Raw genomic sequence first — 12,243 nt, 5'->3', positions numbered from 1 at the left:
TTTTTTTTTGAGACGGAGTCTCGCTCTGTCGCCCGGGCTGGAGTGCAGTGGCCGGATCTCAGCTCACTGCAAGCTCCGCCTCCCGGGTTTACGCCATTCTCCTGCCTCAGCCTCCCGAGTAGCTGGGACTACAGGCGCCTGCCACCTCGCCCGGCTAGTTTTTTGTATTTTTTAGTAGAGACGGGGTTTCACCGTGTTAGCCAGGATGGTCTCGATCTCCTGACCTTGTGATCCGCCCGTCTCGGCCTCCCAAAGTGCTGGGATTACAGGCTTGAGCCACCGCGCCCGGCCTCTTTCTCTTTTTTTGAGATGGAGTCTTGCTCTGTCACCCAGGCTGGAGTGCAGTAGTGCGATCTCAGCTCACTGCAACCTCTGCCTCCCAGGTTCAAGCAATTCTCCTGCCTCAGCCTCTCGAGTAGCTGGGACTACAGGTGCATACCACCACGACTGGCTAATTTTTTTTGTAGTTTTAGTAAAGACAGGGTTTTACCGTGGTCTCTACCAAAAAAACAGGTTTTTACTATGTTGGCCAGGGTGGTCTTGATCTTCTGACCTCGTGATCCACCTGCCTCGGCCTCCCAAAGTGCTGTGATTACAGGCGTAAGCCACTGTGCCCAACCTGCATGCAGGCTTAACCATCCCTTAGGTCTTCATTTCCAGGTGGGGAAGGGAAGCACTGTCATTGTCCTCCTTGTTCTGTTTAGGTGTAGCATGTACATTTCTGAAGGTGAATATTTACTTAGATGACTTAGCAGGATAACCACCCTAATGAGATACTTCCATGGGTGAATGCATGTCTTGCTGAGATGAGGTGACTGAATACACATATGAACGTAAAACCTACTGTGTCCTCACCCATGTCCTTGGAGGAATACACGGGAAACTCATGGAGTTGTTTTCAGCCTCCCGATGAGGAGTCTGGTGGGGGAGCTGGCTCTGGGGGACAGCCTGTTTGTGGCATCTCTGCCTCTGCCCACTGGGCTGAGGGCACATGCCCCAGGGCCTTGGGGAGGCAGCCCTGCCTCACAGCTTGGGGCCTCAGTTCCAGCCTCTAGGAAACCATGTAGTTGCATTCTTCATTACTCATGTGTTTTTTAAAATTTGAGACATAGTTCACGTATTATTAAATTCACCATTTTAGATGGTACAGGTCAGTGGTTTTTAGTACATTCACAAGGTTGTGCAACCATCACCGTTAATTCCAGAACATTTTAATCATTCCTAAAAGAAACCTTGCACCGATTTGCAGACAATCCCCATTTCCCCCTCCTCCCAGCCCTGGCCACCAGTAACCTGCCTTCTGTCTCTACAGATTTGCCTGTTCTGGACATTTCACATAAATGGAACCATATATTATATGGCCTTTTGTGCCTGACTTCTTTCATTTATTAAGAACATATTTCCAAGGTTCATCCATATATTGTAGCATGAATCAGTACTTCATTCCTTTTTTCTGGGTAAATAATATTCCACTGTGCCACAGTTTGTTTCTCCATTCACCCGTGGTGGACATTTGAATTGTTGCCACTTTTTGGCTACCGTGAATAATACTGCTATGAACATTCCTATACAAGTTTTTGTGTGAACATACATTTTCTCCTTGAATATATACCCAGGACTGGACTTGCTGGGCATATGGTAACTCTTATGTTATACTTTTTGAGGAATTGCCAAGCTGTTTTCCAAATAATTGAACAATTTTACATTTATTAAATTTTACACCAGGAATGTATGAAGGTTCCAATTTCCCGACATCCTTGCTGATGCTTGTTATTGTTGTCTGGTTTAGTGGGTGTGAAGAGGTGTCATATTGTGGTTTTGATTTCCACTTCTCTAATGACTGATAATGACCGATAATGTTGAGCATCTTTTCATGCGTCCGTCGGCCACTTGTAAATCCTCTTGGGAGAAATGTCCATTCAAACTCTTGGCCCATTTTTAAATTGGGTTGTCTTTTTATTGTTGAATTATAAGAGTTCCTTATTTATTTGGATACTAGACACTTCTCAGACATATGATTTGCAATTTTTTTAAGATGGAATCTCACTCTGTCACCCAGGCTGGAGTGCAATGGTGTAATCTCAGCTCACTGCAACCTCCGCCTCCCAGGTTCAAGCGATTCTTCTGCCTCAGCCTCCCCAGTAGCTGGGACTACAGGCGTGTGCCACCATGCCCGGCTGTTTTTTTTTTTTTTTTTTGTATTTTTAGTAGAGGGGGTTTCACCATTTTGGCCAGGCTGGTCTTGAACTCCTGACCTCAGGTGATCCTCCCACCTCTGCCTCCCAAAGTGCTGGGATTACAGGCATGAGCCACCGTGCCCAGCCAATTTGCAAATATTTTTTCCTTTGCTGTGGATAATCTTTTTCATTTTCTTGATTGTGTCATTTGATATACACAAGTATTAAATTTTAATGAAATCCAATTTATTTCCTTATTCTTTAGTTGCTTGAGTTTTTGTTGTCATGTTTAGGAAACTATTGCCTAATCCTAGCTCATGAAATGAAACCATCTCTTTTCTTCTAGGAGTTTTATACTTTTAACTCTAACATTTAGGTTTTTGATCTATTGTGAGTCAATTTTTTTTTCCTATATGGCATGAAGTAAGGGTTTAAACTAAATCTTTTGCATGTAGCTATCCAGTTGTCCTAGCATCATTTGTTGATAAGATTACTCATTCCCCCATTGAATGGTCTTGCCACTCTTGTCAAAATTCAGTTGACCACAAATATATGGGATTATTTTTGGACTCTCTTCTGAGACAGGGTTTCACTCTTTCACTCAGGCTGGAGTGCAGTGGCAAGATCTTGGTACACTGCAGTCTCAACCTCCCTGGCTCAGGTGATCTTCCTACCCGAGCCTCCCGAGTAGCTGGAACCACAGGTACGCACCACCACACCTGGCTACTTTCTGTATTTTTTGTAGAGACGAGATTCTGCCATGTTGCCCAGGCTGGTCTTGAACTCCTGGGCTCTGCCTGCCTCAGCCTTCCAAAGTACTGGGAATACAGGCATAAACCACTGCACCCAGCCTATTTCTGGGCTCTTGGTTCTGTTCTATGGGTGTATATGTCTCCTTACACCAGTGCCACACTTGTAATTTTTAGTAAGTAAATTGTAATTTTTAAGTAAGTTTTGAAATTGGAAAGCATGAGTCTTCTTTCTTTTTTTTTTTTTTTTTGTTGTTGTTGTTTTGAGATGGAGTCTCACTCTGTCACCCAGGGTGGAATGCAGTGGCCTGATCTCAGCTCACCACAACCTCCGCCTCCTGGGTTCAAGCAATTCTCCTGCCTCAGCCTTCCGAGTAGCTGGGACTACAGGTGTGTGCCACCACGCCTGGCTAATTTTTGTATTTTTAGAAGAGATGGGGTTTTGCCATGTTGGCCAGGATAGTCTTGAACTACTGACGTCAAGTGATCCACCTGCCTTGGCCTCCCAAAATGCTAGGATTGCAGGTGTATGCCACTGCACCTGGCCCTTTTTTTTTAAGTTTTTTTTTTTTTTTATTCTGTATCACCTGCATTTTCATATAAATTTTAGGAATGCCTTGTCTATTACTTTTAAAAAGGCAGGAATTTTAATGGAGATTGCATTGAATCTATAGGTCAATTTGATGTAGTGTTGTATTGCCATCTTAACAATATTAAGTTTTCCAATCCATGAATATGGGATATCTTTATCTTTATTTAGGTCTTCTTTAATTTCTTTCAATAATGTTTTATAGTTTTCAGTGAATAAGAAGTATTGCACTTATTTTGTCAAACTTACTCCTAAGTATTTTCCTCGTTTTGATGCTGTCCCAAATGGGGTTGTTTTATTTCATATTCAGATTTCTCATTGCTAGTGATTCTTGTATAATGATCTTATACCTTGCAGACTTATTGAACTCATTTCTTAGCTGTAAATAGGGTTTCTTTTTTTGAGGGGGGATTCTTCAGGGTTTTCTATATATGAGTATGTAATATGTAAATAAAAATAGTTTTACTCTTCCTCCTCAAACTAGATGTCTTTTATTTCTTTTTCTTGTCTAACTGTCCTTGATAGAATCTCCAGTGCAATGCTGAAAATAGCAAGACTGGAAATCCCCCTGACCTTAGGAGGAAAGCATTCATTTTCTCATCACTAGGTATGATATTAGCTATGGGTTTTTGGTAGATGCTCCTTATCAAATTGAAGAAGTTCCCTTCTATTCCTAGTTTGTTGGGTGCTTTTATTATGAAAGGGTGTTGGATTTTGCCAAATGTGTTTTCTGCATCTATTGAGATGGTCATAGAGTGTCCTCCCTTTATTCTATTGATATGGTATGTTACATTGAATTTTGGATGTGAAACAAACCCTATATTCTTGGGATAAATCCCATTTGGTCATGTTGTATAATACCTGATATATAGAGTGTTAGATTTAGTTTATTGTATTTTATCAAGGACATTTGCATCTATGTGACCTTCGTGTTTTATTTTGATATCAAGGTAACACTTATAGAATGAGTTGTGAAGTGTTCCTTCCAGTCTTTCTTTTTTTGGAAAGATTTTGTGAAGGTTTGGTGGTTTTTTTTTTTTTTTTTTCTCTTTTTGAGATAAGATCTCACGCTATCACCCAGGCTGGAGTGCAGTGGTGTGATCTCAGCTCACTGCAACCTCTGCCTTCTGGGTCCAAGTGATTCTCCTGCCTGCCTCAGCCTCCTGAGTAGCTGGGATTATAGGCATGTGCCACCACACTGGTGTTTTGTGTGTGTGTGTGTGTGTGTGTGAAGATTTGGTGTTAATTCTAGTTAAACCTTTGATATAATTCACCAATGAAACCATGTAGCTCTGGCTTTACTTTGTGGGAAGTTTTTTGGTTACTCTGTCTCTTTACGTGTTATTGGCCTTATTTGGTGATTTGGTTAGGCTTTGTGTTCCCACCTAAATCTCATCTTGAATTGTAATCCCTATAATCCCCACGGGTCAAAGGAGAGACCAGGTGGAGATAATTGTAATCCCTATAATCCCCACGGGTCAAAGGAGAGACCAGGTGGAGATAATTGTAATCCCTATAATCCCCACGTGTCAAAGGAGAGACCAGGTGGAGATAATTGAATCATGGGGGTGTTTCCCCTCATGCTGTTCTTGTGATAGTGAGTTCTCACAAGAACTGCTGGTTTTATAAGGGGCTCATCCCCCTTCGCTTCGTATTTCTTCCTGCCACCTTGTGAAGAAGATGCCTTGATTCCCCTTTGCCTTCTGCCATGACTGTAAGTTTCCTGAGTCCTCCCCAGCCCTGTTAAACTGTGAGTTGATTAAACCTCTTTCCTTTATAATTTACTGAGTCTCATGCAGTTCTTAATAGCAGTATGAAAACAGACTGATACATTTGGATTTTCTATTTCTTTTTGAGTCTGTTTTGGTAGTGTCCTTCTAGGAATTTCTCCATTTCAGATAGGTTATTTCATTTATTGGCATACAGTTGTTCATAATATTCCATTCTGTTACTTCCTTACTGGGAACACAGGCTATTATCGTTTTTCAAGGCAGGCATGGAGTTAGGGAGCAGGAATAAGGGACTAGGATAAGTTAAAACAACACAAACCTCACTGTTGTTGTTGTGTTTTGTTTGTTTGTTTTTTACCATGATTCATCTGTTTTTCTTGACCAAACGTTCCTAGGGTTACTGAAAACCTTTGGTGGATTTGCAGAGTTCTGAAAGAGTAGATTCTGATCATTTTTGCTGGATTTTTCATTGCTTTTATGGAGGGTTGAACTTCTGGAGGTCCTTACTCCACCACTTTTTGCTGACATCACTCTCGGTGTGTTTGCAAATGTCAAGAGCCAGAGCACTGACCCAAATCCCATTTGGTCATGGTGTATAATACTTTGTATAGAGTTCTAGATTGAGTTTTCAGTATCTGTGGCCCCCAATCCCATCCCTGCAGTAGGACAGGCTGCAGAATGGGCGGTAAGGTTGTGCAGAGATTTGGAATTTGGGCTCAGACTCTAAGCCTCTCTCAATTTCTAGCCTTCGATGTCCACTTTTATAGTAAATATTTGTTGAATTGATTAGTACTTGGTAAACTTGTGCTTGAACTTCATTTACAAATTATGTTGTACAAAACACTTGTGGCTGTAGCCTCCTTTCCAGCATTATATGTGACCCTTGGAGCCCTAAATAAATGTTTCCTCCTTACAGAAAACCGTGGGTCTGCCTGAGAGTCCCGGATTCTAGTGTTGAGGATTTCCACATGGATGGGCTGAGTCGGGAGTGGTGAGAGGAGCCTAGGCCCTATCACATTGACTTGTAGCTGCTGTAAGAACATTTTCTGTATAAGTTTTCTTAAGCATTCAGCTACCTACATCAGAGAGTCAGCGGTATTCCTTACTCATTTTGGCTCCTCTGGGCTCACCTTCTCCATGCCCTTTAGCTCCTAGGGCCACCTTTAAAATCTATTTGTTGAATTGATCAGTGTTGGGCAACTTTGGAATTGGGCTGCATTTACAAATTATACTGTACCCAATGCTTGTTGCCACTTGACTGCCAGGGTGCTTAATGAGTACCTCCTCCTGTTGGGACTTGCTGGGTGAGTGTGTTCCTCGGTGGCGTGTAGGCCTGGTATCTGAGAGCCAGTGAGCCCCTCCAAGGCTTTCTCCCACTCTAGTTTGGGAGGATCAGTCCCCTGCTGTCTTTAGTGACAGCTGCCAGCTCTTGCTTTCGGGAGGCAGAAGAAGATACTGCTCAAGCTTTCTGACCTTTCTAGAAAGGTCTTTCAGGGAAACGGAATCAATGTTAAAGATTTCCATGAGTGCTCTGGATCTTTATTGTATTGCTGACCAGGGTCACCTTGGCCACAGTTTGGATGCTGACCGTGGGTGCTTATGAATCACAAGGAACTTTGCCAGTCTCTCTGGGTAAAAATGCGGGGGACATGGTGCCTTCCTGGTGGTTTCCACCAGGTCCCTCTGCGTCTGTTCCCCTGGAAGCTGGAGGATTGCCTTTTCTCTAAACCTCTTTTGGGGTGCCTGACCATTTGTTGGCCAGATCCAGATGATCGGCTCTGCCCTGGTCTGGGTGCTCCAGGGTGATGTTTGTGGCAGAGGCTCTCAGAGAAGGGAGCAAAGCAGAATGTGGGCCTGTGTGGCTCCGGTCCTCGGTTTCTTAACCGTTGGCAGGGATCCTAAAGGCGCCAGGTCCTCCCCGTCCTCCTCAGCTGACTCTGCCCTCCTCAGTGTGTCCACGGGCACAGGCTTTCCTCCTGGCAGGTGGCAGCTGGAGACCTCCTGGGTGTCCTACCGCCACTGGACCTCACCTCAGTGCTGTCTGGGGCCTTCCCAGACCAGTTCCCTCCCAGCGGGACCCAACCCTGCCAGCCTCAGCTTTCAGGAGCTGCCCCCACGGCGCAAACAATATCCTTTCTATTTGGAGTTGACTCCGCTGCCCTTTGGAGATCCCAGCGCGTAACGTGAGCTGGCGACCAGCGCGGGGGAGGCGCCCACACGCCCGTCCCGTCGCGGTGTCTGGCCTGAGGCGGCCGCGCCGCCCCTCCGAGGTGATCCCTCGGCCCCTGCACCAGGCGGCCCGCGCCCGCGACCTCGAGGCGGCTGCCCTGCGCCATGGCGGCCCGGCTCGGTGCGCTGGCCGCGTCGGGGCTGTACCGGCGGCGCCAGCACCGGCAGAGCCCGACGCCTGCAGCGGGGTAGGTGGCCAGGGGCGGGGCAGGTGGCGGGGACAATGGCCGGAAAGCTGCCGCGGCTGGGCAGGCCTTCCCTCGGAAACCCGGCCGGGCCCTCCTACACCGTGGGCGCTCTCCCCGGGCGTCGGAGGGGCCCTGGGTTGGCGACAGGGTGGGCGCGTGCGACTTTATCTAACTGGGTTGGATGTCACCTGTGATCAGCTCTCTTGGCAGGGTGTGCCCAGGGACCTGTGTTAGAGAGCAGGGAGCCTGTGTAGCCCCCAGCACTGCTTTCAGACTGGGATGATGCTGCTGCACTTTGTAAATGAGCAGACAGGCTCTGAGCAGAGCAGGCACCTGCTGGACTCACCCACCCCAAACATGGCGCTGTGATTTGAACCCAGGTTAGACTGACTCTAAAGCCTGCCCTGCTTCATTCCATGGAGGCCTGCCAGTGTAGACAGGCTCCTTTTGGGCTGGGAGGAGGGGGAAGTGGAGTTGAGGATGGTCCTCAGGGCATCTCAGAGGATGAGTTGATTCTGGATGGGGAGGTTGGGAGGGGCACGGGGATGGTGGTGGAGCCACCTCCCCTCACTCTTGGGGTCAGGGGCACGAGGAGGAGCTCCTGGACATGTTGCCTTTGCAGTGCCCAAGGGCCAGTGGGGGAGAGAGAGTAATAGGGCTGTGAGCTTGGGATTCTTGATCAAAGTGACCGATGGGGACCCTGGGGAGGAGGCCAAGGCTGGGCAGAAGGGCTGGGGGGCCAGGAAGGGAGCCAGGAGCATAAGTCACAGACACAGGGGAGGGCCTGGAGGACCCAGGAGCAGAGGAACGCCAATGCCACCCAGGGCAAGCACAGCCCGCTCTGAGCTCCTCGTATGTGGTCAGGGAAGGCTCCCAGAGGGGCAGTTAGAGGACTGAGCCATCGAAGATACCTTCTGCTGAGAACAGAGGAGGAAGGAGGGCACCGAATGGAGGGCAGAAACTGCAGGCCGGCAGCACAGCCATCTGTGGAGTCCCTGCTGCACGCTGGGCTCCCACATGTGCTGGCACAGCAGGTGTGGTGCAGCCTGCTGTTCAGGTGGGGACTCAGGAGGCCAAGTCACCCACCTGAGTGTGGCAGAGCTGGAGCAGGCATCCTCACTGGCCAGCCTCTGGACAGCCCTGGATGCGTGCGGCATAACTGGTACCAGGCTGTGGGTGGCCAGGGCACTGATGGCCCCAAAGCTGTCCTGGAGAGTGATTTTCACAGTACTGGCACCACAGCTGAGATGCAGGCAGGACAGGCACGATGATGACAGGCCTGGGGCAGCCCTGAGCATGCACACACACGTGACTATTCACACTGTTTTTCTCTGAACTTCTGGTTCATGTCCTCTGTTAGTTCTCTGTTGTCAGTGTGACGTTTCAGGTGTACCTACTTAAAAGTAAAGCCGCTAGAGCAAAGAGGTATGGCAAGGGCTTCAGAAAAAGCTTTAATTTCAGACAGGTTTCATACCGATTTGGAGTCTGTTTCTGATGGTGTCAATGCATCCTGTGTATGGCAGCCCAAGGCAGGATGTTAATTTTTAGCGTCCCTATGGTGGACTGGCTTTGTGTACATTTTTGTTGACCTCATGTAGCCAGGTGACCCCTGACACTGGCCTCTGGCTGGCTTCGTGGAGGCAGGGCAGGGAGGAGGCCCAGGCAGTGCTGAGGGACTGAAGGTGCTCCCTGGGCTGTGCTGCAGTGGGGTCCCTCCCCGAAGCTCTCTGCACCTGGAATAGTGCCTATCAGCACGGGTGCTAGGTGAAGACTTATTGGATGAAAGACGAAAGCATGGGCTGTGCTTGCAGGACTCACCTCACTTCCTCCCTCCCTGGAGGTAGCTACTCCTGGCCAATTTTATAGATGAGGAAGTTGAGGTTCAGAGTCCTCTGCTGCAGGTCACACAGGCAGGGGTTGTCCGGGCCTGGGTTGCAGCCTGGTGTGCGTGGTTATAGAGGACACACCCCTGGCCTGACTGCTGCTCAGGCTGACGTGGCCTCAGCAACACTGGCTCATCTTGGGTGTGACCAGACCCCTTGTGGCTGGCCCCTGACTCTTCCCAGATCCTTACACTTTCTTCCTAGACTCAGGTATCGGAGAGGCTGGGATGGAAGGAGGTCTGGGGTTGCTGAAGAAACAGAATCGGGAATGGGGGATGCCAGGAGGAGATGGGGGGAGCATGAGTCTAATCCTGTGTGACCCTCAGCTCATTACTAACCCTCTCTGTGCTTCAATCTCCTTATCTGGAACCAGCCTCCTCCCCTTACAAGGCCTGAACAGAGCAGGCTCCTCTGATCCCACCCCAGACTCAGAGACATCTTGCAACAAATTGGCTTGTGTTGGCTGTCAAGACTGAGAGCATTCTGGGGTGCTGGAGGGCACGAGATGGTGTGCTGTACCCCAGATCTGGGGTTTGGCTTCCATGTTGGGCATGCCCTGGGCAGTATGTTCTATGTAGTCCAGCTGGGGGCAGCTAGTGGTGTCTCCTGGGGGATAACTGGGCAGACTGTGTTCCCTATCCTGAAGGAATGTGCAAAGGAGGACATGGAATGTCCACAACTCTGACCCTTTGCTCTCTCGCAGCCTGCAGGCCTTCCCCTGGGCTGAGCCACGCAGAGGGACTCTGGAAGGCTCCCAGAGTTGCTGGAAAACAACAGTTCTTTTTATCCAGCGCTTTGCCCGCCTGGCCTGGTGCTCTGTGCTGGACATGTGGGTGTCATTCATTCTTCACTTTGGCTCCTCGAGGTGGCTACTGTTTCTCTGGTGCACCTCTTTATAGAAGAGGAAATGAGGCCTGGAGAAGCCAGCACCTTTCTTGAGGTTCCAGGCTGGTGGCTGGGGCTATCAGGTGTAAAGCTGGGCGCGTGGGCCCAGGCCTCTTCCTCCCCTGCAGGAGCCAGCAAACGTGTACTCTCACGGTGCTGAATCTCCATTGTCTCTGCATGCTGTTTGTCTTTGCCCTTGGATCGGAATGTTCCTGTGCTCCTCGGTGGGGCGTGGTGGGGATGCAGCCCCAGAGCCTTTCACAGAGCTACTGTTAGGGGCTGTGGTGCCTGTGACTTGGCCTGGGGCAGCCCCTGGGCATAGGAGGGAGGTGGCCACCCCCACACCCCACCTGCTTATGCCAGGCTTTGTGCAGGGCCTGCCGGGCACTGGCGGCAATGATCTCACTGGAGGCGTCCGGGAACCAGCTGGGGAACTGGTTAGGGACTGGTTTCCAGGTTCGACTGGAAGATGAGCGGGAAAATGGAGAGAGGGTGTGGCCAGGCTACTGTTAGGACCCTGGTGGTGTGTCCAGAATTGGTTCCTTTTGGTGGGTTCTTGGTCTCGCTGACTTCAAGAATGAAGCTGCAGACCCTCACGATGAGTGTTAACAGTTCTTAAAGATGGCGTGTCTGGAGTCTGTTCCTTCAGATACTCAGGTATGTCCGGAGTTTCTTCCTTCTGGTGGGTTCATGGTCTTACTGACTTCAGTAATGAAGCCACAGACCCTGGCAGTAAGTGTTACAGCTTTTAAAAATGGTGCGTCTCGAGTTGTTCGTTCTTCCAGGTGGGTTCATGGTCTCGCTGGCTTCAGGAGTGAAGCTGAAAACCTTTGTGGAGAATGTTATAGCCCACAAAGGTGGCATTACGGATCCAAAGAGTGATCGCACTAAAGACCTATTGCAAAAAGCAAAATAAAACCCCTTCCACAAGGTACACAAGGACCCACGCCACTCCCGGGCTCGCTGTGGTGCCCTGCTTTTATTCCCTTATTTGGCCCCACCCACATCCTGCTGATTGGTCCGTTTTACAGAGAGCTGATTGGTCTGTTTTATATAGCATGGTCAGTTTTTACTGGGTGCTGGTGGGTGTGTTTACAAACCTTTAGGTAGACACAGAGCACTGATTGGTGCATTTACAATCCTTAGCTAGACAGAGAAGTTCTCCAAGTCCCCGCCAGACCCAGAAGCCCGGCCGGATTCACCTGTCAGTGGGAAGCATGGTAGCTGGGGAGTGCTAACTGAGGGTCTGTTTATGAAACGGGGAGGGAGGAAGGGTGGTAAAGCAGCTGCGCTAGCGGTGCAGGAGGGCCGGTAACCACAAGGAGAGGCACGGGTCCCAGCAGCACCTGGCTCGTGGGAGGAGGGTCAGCCCACCTGGAAGCCAGAGGGGGCAGGCCTGTGGGTGCAGGCCCTAAACAGCAGCCCCTGGGGCAGAGAACAGGAGCCTGGAAAGGGTGCGAGGGGTGTGTGCTTAGTCACTGGGGTCTACAGGTCTGGCTTTAAGGCGGAATCCGAAATGCTGGGGCTGGAAGTCCTTAATTTGGCTTCGTTTTCTGGGTCCTTGGAGTGAGGAATTCCAGGCCCCGAGGCATGGGATTTCCTGTTGATTTCCGACTTAAGACTCCCAAGGTCTGGCTCATGGTCAGGCACTGGAACATCCTCCCTGTCACCTTGGGTGTGTGTTTCAGGAGAGGAGGTTCACAGTGTTCTCCGGGAAGGAAACCAAGCCTATCCTAGTGAAGCCCAGCCTAGCCCTCGAGGGTGGCTTGGGGCGGCCATGCTCCACCCTGGTGGCCTGCCTGGCCTGCCCTGT

At 49.3% G+C, this 12,243-nt stretch overlaps 1 protein-coding gene across 9 annotated transcripts in view; it reads left to right on the top strand.

The window, feature by feature from the left end:
• LIMS2 (LIM zinc finger domain containing 2) overlaps positions 1–12,243 on the top strand; it is a 45,666-nt gene that overhangs the window by 13,215 nt on the left and 20,208 nt on the right. Inside the window, exon 1 of one of the 9 annotated variants that reach the window (XM_017877347.1) lies at positions 7,022–7,662. The exons of the other annotated variants lie outside the window; for them this stretch is intronic. Coding sequence (XP_017732836.1) covers positions 7,580–7,662 — 83 coding nt within the window. The 5' untranslated portion in view covers positions 7,022–7,579. Of the gene's footprint in view, positions 1–7,021; positions 7,663–12,243 lie in introns of those variants that run through there. 9 annotated transcript variants of the gene reach the window in all.

This window comes from Rhinopithecus bieti, unplaced genomic scaffold (genome assembly GCF_001698545.2).
Source record: "Rhinopithecus bieti isolate Rb0 unplaced genomic scaffold, ASM169854v2 scaffold_10223, whole genome shotgun sequence".
Classification (NCBI taxonomy): Eukaryota; Metazoa; Chordata; class Mammalia; order Primates; family Cercopithecidae; genus Rhinopithecus; species Rhinopithecus bieti.
The sequence above is the reverse complement of the archived record's forward strand: the minus strand, read 5'-3'. Positions and strand labels throughout refer to the sequence as shown.